A 19,960-nucleotide genomic window follows, 5' to 3' on the forward strand; every position below is an offset into this window, starting at 1 on the left:
GACTAACTTTGGAAAAATGTGTAAATAGTAAAGGTAAAAAAAAATTACTTGAGTAATAAATCAACTTGAAATAATTTATCAAAATACATACTCTATTAAAATGACTAAGTAAAGGAATTTCAAATATATTTAAAGAGAGCTAGTATATCTAATGTAAAATAAGGAGAATTACTTGAGTCATTCGGAGAAAATTAATTTAGAGAAAGACACTTTAAACTCAATTATTTGAAAAAACATAACTTGAAACTTTTAAGATAATTTGAAAGAAAATTATATTTTGCTAAAATGTTTAAGTAAAGAAAACACTTAAATGAAATCAATTTAAAGAGTGAATTAACAGAAAAATGATTTCTCTTTTAGGGAGTTCAATTAAGTTAAACCAAACTAAATTATCCTCTTAAGTATAAATAAACGTAAATAAATAAATAAATTATTACAATTCGAATGAATAAAGTATGAGAATTTGACCCAATACTTAGTTTCTGTACGTCTGGACTAAGTTGTTGGGCCACCTGCATTTTAGGTCTTAGGCTCAATTTCCTTGTTTATCACAGTTGTGTATACATTGTATATCAATGTATACACTGACTTTATACCAGTGTATTCTGACTGTAATCTAGCGATATACAACTGTACAACGCCCTTCGAGACCCTACTGAGCCTCCCTTAGACCTGCGTATCAGCTTCCGAAATTTGAACAATGATGAAGATGACTCGAAGAAGAGGGAATGTTGGGCTTCCACCCACCAAAATGCAAAGAGGGAGTCCCAATGGACTCAATCCAAGGTTTCACATGCAACGAAATTGAGATAAGGATTAGTAACTAATCATAGTAGGATTCTACTAAAATAATTAACCTCGATGAATAGTAATAAGTTCTAGTAATAAGTTCAACTTCCTCACAATAGCTTGACAAACATTCAACATATATTCATAATAATTCATCATGATGTAAAGATGTCCAACACTGTAAGCATCAAATGGATAAGCCAAAATATATATCCTATATCACAAAAAATGAATCAAGGACCAATCATATCTAAAAAAGGTCAATTTTAAGCATACTGGAAGGAACAATCATAAGGAATGATGTATATGTATATTTTTTTTTCAATCCATGCATCATACACATTTCAATAATCATTTGGGTGAAATCATATAGCCATATCACTGGACAAAATCAGATAATTGATGCAAAGATCTAATCCTTCTCCTTTAAAAGCAAACAAATCAATAGTTACAACACACAAGGACAAAGTAATATTAATATGCAAATTCAAAGAGGTAAAAAAAAATAAGATGGAAGCACAGACATCACAGTGAACTTAAACATGATAGTATCTAGTTTAAACTTAGAACAACATAATATTAGAACCTACGCACTAAATAAACAACCAGTCTTTGGAGAAAAAACATGCATTTTAGAGCAGAACATATTAATTTAAAACATGAGACAACCATTTGAAACCTCAAAATTTAGCATGGTAGTTGAAGACAGGAAAATACACTTCTCATAACAAGAGGGGAAGATGTGATTCAAAATCAAATTAGATTTTAGACTAACAAACAAGCTGTTGAGATGATTCATCTTTTATTTCTCCAAGTTTTAAGTTGAGAACATATATGCTCAAAACTTCATACATCATCCTAGAAATACTTGTTCTCTCAAAAATAGCTTATAATTTTAGAAAGGTAGTCACATAAAGAAAAGTCGTAACAAGAGCAAAAGACACAATCGAGATGGACTCAAAATCAGTATAACAAAGAACTAATGGATAATGTCCATAATGAAATCATTTTGATTCTCTCTGAGAAGAAACGCAGTGCTAAAGAATGAAATCAAAGTGGCAATTAAGGACTAAGATATTAAATGATTATGAGATCGTAATGGGAAAAAATGAGGAGAAAGTGTGATAAACACACCCAAACCATAAAATATCAGTAATGACTAAAAAAATAACATGATTAGGAATATTTCAACAAGATGCTAATATATGATTCCAAACACACAACTTTTAACAGAAGATGGAGACTATCACAAGTTCAATAGATATTTTTCACAAATCATATAAATACATCTCGTTTTCATCATTTGTAACAACACGAGCAACATAATGAAATTCACAATAAATCAAAGACAACACATACGGAATTATATCGACGGGTAGCAAGGAAAATAATAAAGATAATTAGGCATAAATTCAAATCATAATCAAAATAAAAGACCATTAGCAAGAAATAAGTATAGATAGAGAGTAATTTTACCCTTTTTGGAGCAGTAACCGGGACGACGAGTTGATGGGAATCGACTTCTACACCAACTTGGAGTACCAGTGACGACAGAGAGCAGTAAAAGCCGAGTGAGTATAAAAAAAGATCTATTCTTGGAGATTCACAAAAAAAAACTTATGAGCTATGAGAAACTTTAATAATAACAGGGGATTCCAAAGACAGAAAGAAAAACTATTTGTCAATTTCTCTTCCCCCTTAATGACAACCAAATATCCTCTATTTATAGCCCCCCCAAAAAGGTAACAATTTGAATCCTAATATACCAATTGAGCGGAACATCTCAAATTGATTGGAAAGAAGGAAGGAGAAGTCAAGTAAGAGAAAAACATACCCCTGAAAATCTAGATTCGATCTTGACATTCTCAGATTCAGATTAGATTTGAGGGATATTTTTCTAACCCAAGTCAATAATTGAGGGCTCGAGAGGAAGAGATTAACATTTGGACGGAGGATTTGAAATGTCGTCGGGGTTCGTTGTTCCTGTCGAGAAAGAAGACAGAATAGTGTGCGAGTACGCGTGATTTTGTACGCGGATGTGTATGCTGAAGGAGTACATGTTGCTCTGTAGATGCACGAGCTTTGAAATTATTTGATTTGGCCGATATTGGAATTAAATTTGGAGAAAAGGAGTGGGTTGCTATATGTATTATTGTATGTGTAAGGTTAGATAATTGGGCTGATGGAAAAATGTATTAAGAAAATAATTGCAGGAGGATTGTAAGTATAGGTGTCAATTAGTATGTGTCGTTATGTTGTTGTGGGAATGTGTATGTATTGACATGTATCCACGTGTTGTAGAGGCTTAAATGGGTAGGTTGGGCGTTATTGGGTAGGAAGTTGTTTAGTTGTAGGTATTAATTAGGAAATTCGACTAAAAAAATTTAATGGGGCAAATTAACATTAGTTAATTAACGAGCTTCTAAATTTTGACAAAGTAAAATAATTACTTTAATTTTTAAACTAATTAGCTTGAATAAAATCTATTAATTAAGCCAAACTATTTAATAAAATATTTAATTAAAACAAAATCTTTTTTTTGAGACGGTTTTCGAATAATCGCAAAAGTAGTAATTAAGGATTTTACTATAGATAAATATATATGTTCCAAAATTATAAAAATGACAATTAATTAAGAATAACAAAAAAAAATATTTTGGATTTTTGCAAGCAAATTATTTTAAAATTGTTTTAAATGAAGAAACTTGATTATTAATTTATGTTGTGGAGGGTCAAAATTGGGTGTCAACACAAGCTTTCGCCTTCGACTTCGACTTCCTGGTCTTCTTCTCTTTGTGAGTTTTTATCTGAGTCATCGTAGGATTGCCTAGTAAAGGAGGAACTTCATAGTCCTCCTTACTGCCTCCCAAAGATCACATGTATCCATGTATGCTTACATACTAATAGCCCAAACCTGATAGTTTTCTCCATCAAAAATTGGCGGAGCAATTGATGAAAAACTACTCTCACCCTCATAATTCTGCAATCTGATTTTATGAAATGGTCTAATTTAGTGTTTTGGGTTTCACTCAGTCAATATAACTCACAAAATCTCACAAGTCCCTTAAAAACTAAAGGGCTTTGATACTAATGTTTTTGTTAACAAAGGAGAACAAAGGCTCATTAAAGAAGAAAGAGTGAAAAAGTTCATATTATTGATCTTCAGAGACTGAATATATACATTCACATTAACTAAAGATGCAGCAAAGTACTCCTAAACAAGTACTACCTGAAATAAGGAATTAATTTTAAAAATAGCTGATAGACTTTTAAACAAACTAGAAAAGGGAAACAACTAAAATATAGGTGCAGTAATCCAACTTCCAACAAACACCGCGATAATTGAGGCACAATAACAAAGTAACTGCAGTGTAAGTTTCTACTCCTCAACAGACGTTTTGTATTAGGAGATAACTAGTATTTTGAGTTTTTCATTCAATTGTTTGCTAGTTCATGTTGGTCTTGGGAATTGATGATATTTTGAACTGTGATAGGGAAATAATTTACATTGTATGTGGTAGCCAGTTGGTTTAGAGTTTGGATTATTTCTCATGCACTCCATATCACAAAGCTGACAGAAATCATAAATGTTCGTGTCAATAAGATAGCAAAAGTTTCTTAACCTTAGGAAAAAAAAAAGGATGCAAATGAAAATCTGAATAGTAACAAGTAGTGAATCTAGCTCTTAATGGATATCTAGAAATACGAGTTTTCTTATCTTAATTTGGCAAATAGCATGATGGAACATATAATCTTTGATTTGATCAATTCTTTGCAGGTTCCTCCTGTTTTAGAGTTGCTGGAACACCACTAGAGAATCTTATGCCCACGGTCTAGATGTTCATATCATTACAAGAACTTGTTGCCCACCTACCTGAAAACTCTATATTGGTGAAATCAGTCAACAACAAATACCAAAAGTATTTTGATAAAGAACTCTGGTATCTCATATATACATCTTCTCCCGACTTGGATGGGAAAACAAGCCACACCCTTGCCAGTCCATTTAAGCCAGTCCAACGAGCTTCTCACTGACCTCCCATAGCTTGCGTGCCTTCTCTGCATCACTGGCTTCTTTCGACAGCTGGTTCTCAAACGAGGAGGAGGCACTGTTCCAACTCCAGTAGACACCAGATTTTGAAAGACTTGGATCACGTACTACCTGAATTTAGCACAGATGATTCAGTGGTATTCTTCATGCACTAGTTGATGATTCAATACAAAGGTGTCCAAGTTTGCTAATTTTGACTAACCTGTGCAAGTCTTTTTCCTGCTTCTTCTTCAGATACATAGCCTTTGGTAATATACTTTTGAAATGGTGGGAAGAGAGCCCTGAACAAGGGAATGTGATTCCTAAATAAACCAGTTTCAGCAATGCAGCCGGGATAGAGGGAAGCAAAGGCAATCTCGGTCTCCTCGTGGAAACGCCTATGGAACTCTTGCATGGTAAGCATGTTACAGACTTTGCTGTCTTTGTAGGCTTTGGCACCATCAAATTCTCCCCCATCAATCATGGGTGAGCAGTTTAAACTATTCAACCCTCCTGAAAGTCCTCGTAGATCTCCCAGATTAGCCTTTGGTGGCACATTTCCAGCCAAAGTATTTGTGTTTCCTGATTCAGAAAAATTATAGTATTAGATTCCAATCATCTTGGTTTCCTTTAATGATATGATAATTCACAAGGAGAAGTTGTAAATGATGTCCAGCATCTTTTTTGAGAAGGTAATATTCGTACTAAAATAGCTCTAAGTGCTACAAAAGTATTTACTTCCGAAGCCCAAAGAACAAAACAGTGTTTTCTCCCCTCAATATATGCTGTCCAGCACTTTATTTGACGTATCATGACGTGTAGTTTCTCCATTTTCTGTCTTGTGTATATCTACATATGTTAGTGCTTAATTACTTATAAAGTAAAGAACATCTACATGCTAGTTTGTAGAATTCTAGCTGTACAGCTTTGATAATTTGTTCCTAGCTTACATCAGGTGACCTGAAATTTAGTTGCTCAATGAAATCGAGTATGCTGGACATGAGAGCATAAGCTTTGCGTTTCAGACCAGTACCTGTAATGGAGCCAACAATTATAAGGCGCTTTCGTGGGTAATCTGATTGCTTGAGGTCATCTAGCAGCAACCTTGAAAGTAGGAAATGTCCGAGATGGTTGGTGCCCACGCTAAGCTCAAAACCGTCAGCAGTAAAAGTTGGCTCTTTAGCAGTTGGCAAGTACACTGCAGCATTGCATACTAGCGCATCAAGTGGCCTCCCTGAACGTCGGAAAGTATCAACAAATTGGCGGACACTTTCAAGGGAAGCAAGATCCAGATGCATGACAGTGTAGTTTTCCTTTGGAATGCCCACTGATTTTGCTGCTTTCTCAGCCTTGAGGAAGTCCCTACAGGCCATTATAACATGCCACTCTCCTGATTCACCTATAGACTTTGCTGTAGCTAGTCCTAAACCAGAGGAGGCTCCAGTAATTACCACGTTGCCTTTCCTGAGGGTTTTCTTCTGTCCTGAGGTAGACTGGGTGATTGCAGGAGTGGTAGCAGCTGTTTGTGCTCTAATAGGTACAATTGCTAATTTCCTAGACAATTCCTACATGATATGCGGTATGTTACCTCACTCTCTATAAAGGAATGAAACAGTGAATGATAAAGTTTATTTCATTCTCCATATAGGAATTAAGCAGTACATTTCAAGTGAGAAATGTTAGAGAAATGCAACAAAAGAAGGTCGGTTAATAAACTTGGCCTTTAGTCATTTAGAGATCGGTATTTGCACAATTTGCATCTCCATAAAGGCATAACAATATGTTTTTTCTTGCTTTAGTGAGATATTTCTATTCATGATTTGACGAACAAGAGTCAAGCAACAAAAGAGGTGAATCAAGAAAAAGGTCAAAAATATGTTTCTGCTTCAAATGGAGTAACCAAAACTCTAATAGATCATCAATTGTGTGTTCTAGACTAACCCAAAAAGAATTTTGTACTCAACTATTTGCGCTGTTGCTGTTTCTGCTTCTTGGGCTCTTACTTCTCTACTCTGGTAAGTAATTTGACTTCCTAAAATAGCTTTCCATGAAGAGAAGAGACTCTAACTGTGCTTCTTGTGCTATAATATACATTTTTCATTTAGTAGATAGTTATTTAACAACTTGCACACTAAGGACATACACTTTTCAACTTTTTTTTCCAAAAAACTGTTTGGGTGTACATTAGTCTGTTTTTCACTCCAACTTGAAGTTGAGTTTTTCAAGTTTGAAAAACTAGTTCAAACCACTTCTTCAAATAAAGTTTTTTCCGGGAAACTTAGTAGCCCAATTGATTGGCTACCAGAACGTTCACTGATGAGTATTTGATTCCCCATTTCTCCTTCCCCTACCCCCAATTTATTTAAATTAAAAAAAAAAAAAAAGTTTTTTCCCCTTGCAGAACTTCAACATTTGCATGTCTAAGCACAACTTCTATTTCCAAATACGCCTTTTCAACTTAACTTCAAATACTATTTTTTTCCAAATATCATCAAATTCATGTCCAAACGCCTATTAAATACAAAGATTTAACATAAAGACTGTATTTTTATGATACCTTGTTTCCTGCTGCAGGAGTAAATTTAGATTTCAGATTGCAAGACAATGCAACTCCAAAGAAGCTACTGTCCTTGAGATTGGCACTTGATGATTTACCCTGCCAACCACAATGAAGCCTTATAAAATCATTTTCAGGTCAGTAATTAAGCTAAGATAATTGAAAGTTTGCAGCTTTACCTCTTTGTGGAGTGAAAATGCAGATGGAAGCAAAGATGCTGCTTGAAGAGCCATTTTGGACCCTTTTTGTCAAATGATTTTTATCACTCAACTCTCTGCTTACAAAAGTGTGATTGGGGGAGTGGGGGGTTCTGGAATGATTTGGAGGTATGTAGACTTTTGTAGTGGAAAATCAGATTACAATGATATTTGGGTTTTGGGACAACGATAAGATGGTAATCTGAAGATGCCATGTCAGCTTCCTCTAGCCAATCAATGCTTGAGTTTGGATTCTTCTTGATATTTTAGTACTCCATCTATTACATAGTAACTGAATTGGTAAGAAAATGCAAATCTATTAAGGAAAAAAGTTTAGGATATAAATTGAACATTATTTTTTATTTTCATCATTTTAGTTATTTTTAAATTATTTTTGAAAATATAAATAATTCAAAGAAAATTATAAATATGAGCAATTAGCTCTCTTGAAATTATCACATAGAAAATGTAAATAAGGGACAAAAATGGAAAAAATTTAATTATTTTGAACTTTAAACAATTCACTTATTTTGAAGAGTGAAAAAATGTCAACAATTCACCATTTAATTTAAAATATGGAATGGAATAGAGGGAGTGTTTACTACCAAGGCTGATTAAACTGGGCTGGGCCTAAAATATTAAGAGGCCTACATTTTTTGTAGTAGAAAGAGGCCAAATCAAGACTCGAGAACTATAGGGCCATTGGATATTACCAATCTAGAATTAAAATATTTTTTTGGTGTATATAGGACTACTTTTTTTTCCCTTCCCAACGAATATGGACTTCTCTATTTCTTGAAAAACAAAGTCATAAATGTGAGGTTTCTATTTGTCATAGAAGTTGATGGACAAAAATATTAATTTCGGGGTCCATTAACTTGTGAAACAAAAGGAAGTATCACACAACTAGTATTACTTGTGTGAGGATTTGCTATATGGGTTCAATTTGATAACATTATTATTAGACTTCATTTATTGAATTTGATCTAGCTATGTTACAAATTTCTGTTTTCACGATTTTAATAAAGAGAGGTTGGGACATAGTAAGAGTGATTTACTGAAATTGGAAAGAAAAAGATTGAATCTTAAAAGTTTGAGCATCTGGCTAGCAAGATCGGGAGAGTTAGTGTCCTCTTAAAAAGGAATACCCAACCTCTGGGATCAGCTTCGATCACAAGGAGAGAAGAGCTAGTGGACCATTTGATTGGAAGATGATTTTACATCAACAAGTATAAAAAAAAAAGAAATTATTTAGTACTTATTTTTTATACTAATTTAAATTGTGTTACTGTGTCAGAAAAAAGATAGTTATACTGATTCGGTATATTCTAAAAGACATTTAATATGTTAGGTGGAAATTAAGTGAGAAAAGAAAAACACAAGTGTAACCATAGTATTAAATTCAATAATTAGGGAGATATTACTGATTTTATACGAGGAAGGAACAGGTGGACCTTTCCGTCTCTTTATGTATTAGCCTTTTTTCTAATACGTATATGCTTTGAATATACTGTTTGTTGAGAAAATACGGACTAACATAAAAATATATATGGTCAAAATAGTGGAAATAAAATGGGAAAATAATGACACCAAGAATTTTACGTGGAAACCCTTTTAAATAAGGGAAAAATCACGGGCCAAGAGGAGCAAGTGATATCACTATAATAAGGAATTTTACATTGGGTAGTCACGAGTACAACACTCAAAGTGACCATAACACACTCAAAAATAATAATACTCTTTTTGTTTTCTGCCTTACTAAAATATCGTTCACACTCTATTTTTCTTCATAGACTGTTTTCTTATAATCTATGAAATACCTCACTTTGCTCTCTAATACTTTTCCTCTCTATCTTGGTGTGTTCTTACAAATGAGCAAGAGCTCTCTATTTATAGAAAAAATTGTCCCTATTATGTCATCGGTGACATCATGAAGAAACAAATATTTCAAACTTTGGTAGGTTTATTCGTGAGATTTAATTTTACAAAAATGGTAATATTTTGGTTGTTGAGATTTGCCAACTATCAATTCCATATTTTTGACTGTCTAATTTTAAACCTTGCAACAACGTAAAAAATATTTATGACATAGGATGGACTTCTACAAATCTCCCCCTCCAATTCCATGCACCAAAAGGAGGTATTCTCGTCTTATCAGAGAGAACTCATGCCAACAAGTTCTTTTCATAATTCGAATTTGTCCCTTGTTATCACTTTGGTCAGCATATCTGCAGAATTCTCATTTGTAGATATCTTTTCAACCTGCATAGATTCATCTTCTATCTTTTCTCGAATCTAGTGATATCTCACATCTATGTGTTTTGTCCTTGCATGGTACATGTAGTTCTTGCTAAAGTGTATTGCACTTTGACTATCATAATAAACGACATACTCCTTTTGATACAAGCCAAGCTCTTGAAGAAATTATTTAAGCCATATCCTCTCCTTGTCAGCTTCAGTAGCTACAATATACTCAGCTTCAGTTGTAGACAGTGCAATACACTTCTACAACTTTGACTTCCATGATATAGCTCCCTCTGAAAAAGAAAATAAATATCCAGTAGTAGATTTTCTGTTATCAAGTTCACCTGTCATATCAGCATCTGTTTAGCCCTCCTTCAAGATTGGATTTGATCCTCCAAAACACAAACATTTATCTGAGCTTCCTCTCAGATACTTGAGTATCCACTTTACAGCTTTCCAACGTTATTTTCCTAGATTGTCGAGAAACCTACTAAAAACACCAACTGTGTAAGCAATATCAGGTCTAGTGCATACCATTGCATACATTAGACTTCCGACGACAGAGGAATATGAAATTTTGTCCATGCTCTTTTTTTCCTCCCCAGCTGTAGGACACATTTTCTTGCTCAACTTCATATGACCAGCAAGAGGTGTGCTAACAGGCTTAGTATTCTTCATGTTAAAGCACTCCAGTACACGTTCAATGTACTACTCTTGTGACAGATAAATCTGTTAGAAAAATACGGACTAACACAAAAATATATATGGTCAAAATAATAAAAATAAAATAGGAAAATAATAACACCAAGGATGTACGTGGAAACCCTTTTAAATAAGAAAAAAATCACGGGCCAAGAGGAGCAATTGATATCACTATAGTAAGAAATTTTACACCCTGTAGTCACGAGTACAATACTCAAAGTGAACACAACACACTCAAAAGGAATAACACTCTTTTGGTTTCCCACCTTACTAAAATATCGCTCATGCTCTATTTTTCTTCACAGACTATTTTCTTATAGTGTATGAAATACCTCACTTTGCTCTCTAATATTTCTCTCTCTTATTTTAGTGTGTTTAACAAATGAGCAAGAGTGTCCTATTTATAGAGAAAAAATTTATTCTCTTTGATGTTATTGATGACATCAATTAAAAATTAAAATTCAAACTTTGTTAGGTTTCTTCATAGTCAAAAATGGTAAGATTTGGTTGTTGAGATTTTTTTTCCAACTACCAATCCACATTTTTTGACTCACCAATTTTTTAATCTAACAAAGAAGAAAAAATTGGGGCATGGGATGGATACCAACAAATATACCCTTCCATTCCCAAATACCAGAAAGAGGTATCTTCATTTTCTTAGATAGAGCTCATGCTTACAAGTTCTTTGCACAATTCGAGTTTGTCCCTTGTTACCACTTTGATTAGCATATCTACAAGATTCTCATTTGTAGAGATCTTTTCAACCTGCATAGATTCGTCTTTTATATTTTCTCGAATCTAATGATATCTTACGTCGATGTATTTCATCCTTGCATGATACATGGAGTTCTTGCTCAAGTTTATTGCACTTTAACTGTCACAATAGACGACATACTCCTCCTTATGCAAGCCAAGCTCTTGAAGAAATTTTTTGAGTCATATCATCTCCATGCCAGCTTTAATAGTTGCAATATGCTCAGTTTCAGTTATAGACAATGCAACACACTTATCCAACTTCGACTGCTATGATATAGTTCTCCCTAAAAAAGTAAATAAATATCCAATAGTGAATTTTCTGTTTTCAAGGTCACCTGTCATATCAGCATTTGTATAGCTCTTCAAGATTGGATTTGAACCTCCAAAACACAAACATTTATCGAGCTTTCTCTCAGATACTTGAGTATCCACTTTATAGCTTACCAATGTTGTTAAAATCTTTAATAGTTTGATTCTCCATGAAGACGATATCGCGGCTTCTTATAAGCTTCTTCTCAATTAGACCATATAACCTGTAACCAATTCATCAAAGCCATATCCAAAAAAGATGCATTGCCATGTCTTGGCATCTACCTTTAACCTCTCATTTTTCGGCACATGTATAAAAACTTTGCAACCAAATACTCTCAAATGGTCATAGAAAACATCATTTTCATACCAAACTCTATTTGGAACATCACTATGCAAAGCAACAACATGAGATAAGTTAATAACATGAGCAGCGGTCAATAAGGCCTCATCCCAAAAAGAGTTCGACAACTTTGCTTCAGAAAGCAAACATCTAATTCTTTCCATCAAGTTCTTGTTCGTCCTCTCAGCTAACCCGTTAAGCTGAGGAGTCTTCTGGTATTCGTCAAATGATCCTCAGTATTCGTCATCATTATCAGTATGAATACATTTCATTTTCTTTTCAGTTTCTCTTTCAACTGAAGCTTGAAACTTCTTAAAGACACCTAACACTTGGTCTTTAGTCTTCAATACATAGACTCAAAGTTTTCTCGAGCAGTCATCAATAAAGGTGATAAAGTAGAGTGTGCCACCCAATGTCCTTTTTTTCATTGGACCGCATAAATCAGAGTACACCAACTCAAGCAACTCTGTCTTTCTTGACGGAGGTTAGACTTAAAGGAAACTCTATTTTGTTTTCCAGCCAAACAGTGCTCAAACTTTTCTAATTTAGCATTTTGAAAATCTGACAACAATTTCTTCTTGGCAAGAACATTAAGTCTTTTCTCACTGATGTGGCTAAGCTTCTTGTCCCATAAAGTTGAAGAGTTATCACTCTCAACTGCATTCACCATATTGGTACAAGTAGAAGTCATAGTCCAGTATAGACCACGACGTTTGTTATCACGAGCCACAACCGAGAAACCCTTAATGAGTTTCCACTTTCCACCACCATTGATACTAACATATTCTTCATCATCTAGAACCCCAACAGAAATTAGGTGCAGACGAACATCAGGTGCATGTTTTACATTATTCAAAACTAATTTAGTTCCAACACTAATTTCCAAACAAATTGTTCCAACACCAACCACCCTAGATACAATCTCATTACCTATGCTCAAGGTTCTAAAGTCACCAGGAGTATAGCAAGAGAAGAAATTCTTCCTTGATGTCACATGAGATGCAGCACCAGTGTCCACAACCCAACTTGACTCATCATAAGTAATATTTATCAGATCCGCATCAAGGACTGTCACAAGATCTTCGATGGAGATGGTGGCTAGGCAATTTTCATTATCATCTTCTTTATTATCCTTTCTGTCTTTGTTCTCCTTCTTCAATTTTCGGCAGAACTTCTTTATATGTCCTTTCATGCCACAATGATAACACTCAATATATTTAAGCCTGCCTATGAATTTTCTCATATTATGTTCTCTATTATTAGAACCACGACTCTTGTTTTTCCCCGTATAGTCAGTTATCAGGACATCCGACAAAGAAGAACCTTGAGATTTTCTTTTCATCTTTTCGTTCAAGACACTACTCTTGGCGGAATCCATAGAGATCACACCATCAGAAGGAGAATTTGACAATAAAGTTCTAAATGTTTCCCAAGAGTCTGGTAGGAAACTAAGTAAAAGCAAGCCTTGAATTTCTTCGTTAAATTTAATGCCTATAGCAGATAACTGATTCATAATTCCCTAAAAATTATTTTAATATATGCCATCGGAGAATCATCATGATATTTTAAACTAAACATCTGTTTTATTAAGAATATTTTATTGTTCTCAGTCTTCCGAGCATACAAACTTTCAAGATGCTTTCATAGGGTACGAGCATGTGTCTCACCATAAATATGTTTCAACACATTATCGTCAATTCATTGCCTAATAAATTCACAAATCTGTCTATGCAACAAATTCTACTCTTCATCTATTTTATTATCAGGCTTTACAGTGGTAAAGACTAGTTGATAAAAATTCTTGACATAAAGCAAATCTTTCATTTTTCCCTTTCAAATGGAAAAATTAACACCATTCAAAGTAACCATTCTATTTGTGTTGGCTTCCATCATTTTCTCCCAAAAATATATAATTGTTGCAAATCAAAGTAATTTTTTTTTGATGTGGAAGTCCAGGCTATGTTGCAATCACAGAGCATATTCAGATAAAACCTTGTTCTGATACCAGTTTGTTGGAAAAATACGGACTAACACAAAAATATATATGGTCAAAATAGTAGAAATAAAATGGGAAAATAATGACACCACGAATTTTAAGTAGAAACCCTTTTAAATAAGAGAAAAAACACGGGTCAAGAGGAGCAACTGATTTCACTATAGTAAAGAGTTATACACTGGATAGTCACGAGTACAACACTCAAAGTGACCACAAGACACTCAAAATGAATAACACTCTTTTGATTTTCCACCTTACTAAAATATTGTTCACACCCTATTTTGCTTCATAGACTATTTTCTTATAGTCTATGGAATACCACACTTTGCTCTCTAATATTTTTTTCTCTTTATCTTGGTGTGTTCTTACAAATGAGCAAAAGTGCTCTATTTATAGAAAAAATTGTCCCTATTATGTCATCAGTGACATCATAAAGAAACAAATATTTCAAACTTTGGTAGGTTCATTGGTGAGATTTGATTTGACAAAAATGATGATATTTTGATTGTTGAGATTTGTCAACTATCAAGTCCATATTTTTGACTATCTAATTTTAAACCTTGCAACAAAATAAAAAATATTTATGCCATGGAATGGACCTCTACACTTCCATGTATTGTAATTTTCACTCTTCCTTCTTTCTTTTTCTTACTTTATATTGGTCTTAACTTATTTTATTTCATGTTAGAGTTATTTTAGGATGACTTCTCTGATGACAGATTATTCCCTTGCAGAACAAGTTCTTTGAACATTATTTTCTATCACAATATTGTGGACTTTATGTGTCTAATTAATTCTTCTCGACGTTTTCCTTGTCAAATGCAATAATTGTAAGAAAAAAATAAAAAAATCACTACGAAAACAAAGTCAGTAATCTAAATATATAAATAGTCCTATGTTTATGTATATGATTGATTGCTGAATAAAGTAGAAGCTTGTGTTAACATCAAAATCGTATTGCCGTGTCCTAATTGGATTTTGTTTTGGTCATTGCTCGTATAAAAGAAGTTTTGCAATTCTGATTGTTTAATGAAATAATGTTGAGTTTCTACATCGGTGGATTATAATTATTTGATCTCTTTATATAATTTTAATTTTTGAGATTAAGTTATACTTGATGAACATTTTTTTATTGAGTTAGGCCCATCACATGCAATTAATAATTTAATTAATATCAGATATTCATTTTATATTGTCCATGCATAGAACTGGAGAAAATCGTTGAGTTCCTATATGGATGGGTGACTAGGAGTGTGGGGTGTTGAGTTTTTACGTCGGTGAGTGATGAGTTATTTGATTTCGTAATGTAGTCTTGGGTAATCGTCACTTTATGAGCTAACTCTTGAGGTTGAGTTGAATCTGTTTTCATCAAATGATAAAAAAGGGCAGCCCGGTGCACTAAAGCTCCCGCTATGCGCAGGGTTCGGGAAAGGACCCGACCACAAGGGTCTATTGTACGCAGCCTTACTTTGCATTTCTGCCAAAGGCCATTTCCAAGGCTTGAACCCGTGACCTCCTGGTCACATATAATTGATAAAGATTCAAATTTGAAGTTTATGGATTCCTACAACCACCTCAAGTTAATACTACAATAATATTTGAATTCACAATAACATATATATATATATATATAGAACTCAAAAGGTACATGGGTTTCCGTGAACTCGTAGACAGGCTTATACATCCATCCCAGATTGATAATATATATACTAAGATACATTGATAAGTATTTACTATGTTGTCAATGTATACAAGTTAAATTCATATTTTAAAGCATATATTAAAATGATAATATGCCATGCTTGATGGTCATTAATAAATTAGAGTGTAATTAATATAAAATTAGTGGAGATAATAGGGGTTCAGCCGCTCCATGACATCAAATGTTTGGCATGCTTTAGTTCTAAGCTAATTAAGGTCACTTAGCGAAATCTGTAGCTATCCAATCCAACCAAAAACATTTTAGATATTTTTGTCTCTTTTTTTTTAATATTATTATTTGTTGACAATTTTAAAACATATCATTTTCTCATCACAGGCTACATTGTTGTCCTAACTAAAAAATTAAGATGATTTCATGGGCCGGCAACTGGGGCCCCATTTCAATGGATTAACAATATAATTAAGGACTAAAAAGCATGTTAATGACATGTTATTAAATGGATTGACTTTTTTCAAAGGGGTAATCCAAAAAATATGCTGCTTTTTAACAAATATTCCTGAGTGATGTTTAACAAAAGAGTCGGATTGAAGATTTCAGGGTCAGTTTGGTACGCGGATTAAATTATTTTAGGATTATAATTTTTGGATTGATAGTGGAATAAAATAATCTCAAGCTTGATCTTAGGATAACTTTATATCGTCAATCAAATAAAGTAAAAATCTAATTCCAAATTTGATCATGAGATATTCCACCTTATCTAGTGACTAAATGACCCCTTAGAGAAGTGGATGCACTTCCTAATATATTCAAATATTTTTGTAAAAAAAATGATCACCCAGGGTAGAAATCTCGTGGGTATCCTATTTGGACATTGTTATTCAACATGTACTTATTTTTTAAAAAAAAATTGCAAGTCTATCCATTTCAGAGTATAACTTCAGACACATGGTATGTAAAGCTTGGCTTGACAAAGTGTAACTTAAAACAAAAGTTTCATAGGATTGAAAGTTTAGACAATTTGTCTGAAGTTCAAAGAAAAATAGTTGAATTTCAATTATATGTGCATGAACTTCTGAGAAAAATGACTGAACTTTAGCCGGTTATACCTTTGACATTTCAGACATTAGGCTTTGTCAAGACTATCTCCAGACACCACATTATCTGAAGTTATTTTGAAGCGGCTAGTCGTGCAACAATTTTTACAAAAAAGATGAGAGCTAACTAGATTCTAAAAGTTCAGATCGCCAGTTCCATATGGTGTCTAAGATATGCTATTAGTCATTCATCAGAAGCGGATCTAGAATTTCTAAAATATTGGTGCACCACTAATGAACCAAGCTTCACCCCATACTAATACTTAATTCAGCAGAGAGACCATGAATTCACGTGCACCACAATTTCTAGTGTAAATTTGCCTCTGCATTCATCACATATACTAATGAAATATTAGTCCTGGAAAAATGGGGTGGGCAAAACTTGCTAACCATATTTGAAGTTGTTTCTATCACCATCATTATTATTTATAGAGGAACAGAAAAGGAAACAAAACACTAAAAAAGTGAAATGTTTTTTTTTTTTGGCTAATGCCAACCTAGACTGTTATGGCCGTTTCTTGAATGTTGAGCAGGGACCATTATTTTAACACCTTTTTGTAGAACAAGCATGTTCTGCTTTGTTGTCATGCTTGTTACAAATTACTTTTTTTTTTTTGCACAAGAAGAAATATATCAATCAAAAGAGGAACACTAATATCTTCAACAACAACAAATTACAACATATAGATCTGAAGTGAAGATCAATACATATACAGACACTTCAACTTCCTCCATCCTCGCGAATCAAAAATGAGCTCATGATGGAGGGACTGTCGAGGGTAGATCATAAAACTATCTCCCTCGACGTCTATGCTAAGATAATTTAACTACTACAAATGAAAGAAAATATAATGACACCAACTACTAGCGTATGGTCTCACTAAATGTGATACATATGTATGAAAGTACTAGAAAACAAGTAAAAATTGTCACTTGCAAGAAAAGGCTTTAAATATGCAGCCATTTTGCAGATATGACAAAGTATGGTGGATCAAGTGGAAGAGGGTCTAAAAGATGGCATAGTAAAAGAGTTAAAAAGGGCTCTCTCCTATTGCAGCAATTAAGAAAAAGAGATGAACGAAGACGGTGTATGAACTCACAGGCCTGACCAAAAAGATTCATCCAGTGGATGAATCCCGCGGAGATTATCTAAAAGAATCTCCTATGGACAAAGGGAGTTGTGAATCTTGAAATGGTATAAAGGGTAGTCTAGTGCACGTGCAAGGTCCAGGAAAGGCCCGAATCACAAAGTCTATTGTATGCAGTTTTACCCGCTTGTTTCCATGAAATGGTATGTGACACCTAAATCCTAACGGGACGAATGTATGAGAAAAGTTGAATCTAAAAGAAAGGCCTCATGGGACATGAAGGTGAAGATGGATCTCTATTAGTATCATGATGTTGATGGGGATCAGAATTATAAGGCTCTTGCTGACAGAAATTCCCAAAATGAAGATTAGGTGGAAACATGAGGTTATTATTTGTGTCCAAATCATCCCAAACTGGACTACCTGGACCCCAACCTGCTGGTATTGCATTGAACCAAGCCTCAGCCATATCACCCCATACTAATTCAGATGATTGTGAATTAGTAGTAACCTCACTTGATCCAATTCCTGAGTCCTCGTCGTGGTTATCACCTTCTGGTGGTGGCTGTGGAGGCGGTGACGAAGGCAATTGTTCATTATTTATAGGTTGTAATTGAAGACTTTCTGAATTTTGTTCAGGCAGTGAAGATTCATGAGGAGTAATTGGAGACGACGGAGATGAATTATGCTCAGTAGATGGTTCTCCTCTGTCTTTACCAATAAAGAGTTCGGGGAAATTGAGCTTAGCATTGTCTCCTCTTAGCTTATACGCCTCGCGGTCATAAGCCATAGCTGCATCTTCGGCTGTGTCAAAAGTACCAAGCCAAAGACGAGTCCTATTTCGAGGAAGACGAATTTCAGCTACCCATTTTCCCCAATGTCTCTGCCTTACTCCTCTGTATAGCTTCGTAGTTGAAATTGGCTGTACTTGTACCTGTTGAGGCCTATAAAATCCCCTGCAATCTTGCCCCAATCTACTCATCATCATCATTCTTCCCCTCGGACTTAAATTTAGCGTTTCGTTCCAATACTGCAATAGCTGCTGTTGATTCTGTGATGGTCCTAATTCTCCTGCAAAATACGGAGGGTAAAGACATTGTTGAGGTGAAAATGAGATCATTTGCTGCTGATTTTGCTGCTGTGGGTGAAACAGAGGCGTCGCGTTCGGTCCCAATTGGGATGAACTTTCCATGGACTGGTGCGTCCCATCATAAGCAAAAGGGAAAACGAGCCTCGACGATGACGGAGGAGGAGGAAATGCCATGGATGTGGGATTATTATAAGGAACAGAGGAATTTAAAGCCGATTGTTGAACAGAGGATTGAGAATATCCTTGGCGTTCTGGACTTTTGATTTTCTTGAAACGCCTGTTAGACATGGAAGCTTCTTCAAAAACTGGCCTCCTTTGTTGTCTTTCAAATGTATTATCATCAAAATCCATTTGTTCTTCTTCCATTGCCGCCATCCTTGATTTTCCCCTGTCCTCTGATTCAGCCATTTCCACTCACTATTCGCCGCTCGCTCTCTTGAGCTCAGAGTAAATAATGAACTCAACTCTTGAATATAACTGGAAATGGTTTAGAAACTAAAAATTAATGAAAACCCAGTTCATAAAAAAGGTATCTAATCAAAACTCAGATCTTAATTTGGTCTAAAAACAACAAAAAATAATCTTAGTCAAAACAAGAGAAAACAGAGCAACCATCCCAAAATGTATACAAGAAATGTTTTTTTCGGAGAGAGAGAGCGAGCGGCGTCGAGAAAAGAGAGACGAGAAATCCAAATTTTGTAAGTAATTTATATGAAAATTGCAGTGTAAGATTGAAGATGGAGAGAGGAGAAGAGGAATTTGATTTTTAGATATGAGAGAGGGAGAGGAGAAGGGGGAAAATGAGAGTAAATATAAGAGAAGGGCAATTGACAAATGAAAAGAGTCGTATTCTTAGTTTGGTTTATTTGGGACCCACGCGGCTTTTTCTTTTATGAATTTCCTTTGCTTCCACTCTAACCTTCTTCAACTCTGTTCCCTCCACTGTAATCCCCCTTTTCTATTTTCGACCAAATATGTAAATATGTCATTTAATTTAGTTTTTAAATTTGAATGTATATAAATAATCACTTAAATTTATATAAATTTGAATAAGTAGATATATATATGTCCTACAAACGTAATTTATATATAATATCGCGTA

At 34.3% G+C, this 19,960-nt stretch overlaps 2 protein-coding genes across 2 annotated transcripts; both read right to left on the reverse strand.

Moving 5' to 3' along the window:
- Nucleotides 1-4,484: 4,484 nt before the first annotated feature.
- LOC129891679 (protochlorophyllide reductase-like) lies at nt 4,485-7,729 on the reverse strand. The gene is made up of 5 exons (XM_055967117.1): nt 7,556-7,729; nt 7,377-7,475; nt 5,853-6,384; nt 5,043-5,401; nt 4,485-4,951 (listed from the first exon to the last, which is right to left on the reverse strand). The coding sequence occupies exons 1-5, from the start codon at nt 7,607-7,609 to the stop codon at nt 4,796-4,798; spliced, it is 1,200 nt and encodes a 399-aa protein (XP_055823092.1). The 5' UTR covers nt 7,610-7,729; the 3' UTR covers nt 4,485-4,795.
- A 9,580-nt stretch (nt 7,730-17,309) lies between these two features.
- Nucleotides 17,310-19,622, reverse strand: LOC129893254 (ethylene-responsive transcription factor ERF054-like). The gene has a single exon (XM_055968764.1). It carries the CDS (start codon nt 19,264-19,266, stop codon nt 18,022-18,024), a length of 1,245 nt encoding a protein of 414 aa, XP_055824739.1. The 5' UTR covers nt 19,267-19,622; the 3' UTR covers nt 17,310-18,021.
- Nucleotides 19,623-19,960: the final 338 nt, after the last annotated feature.

Source organism: Solanum dulcamara, chromosome 6 (assembly GCF_947179165.1).
Source record: "Solanum dulcamara chromosome 6, daSolDulc1.2, whole genome shotgun sequence".
NCBI classification, from domain to species: Eukaryota; Viridiplantae; Streptophyta; class Magnoliopsida; order Solanales; family Solanaceae; genus Solanum; species Solanum dulcamara.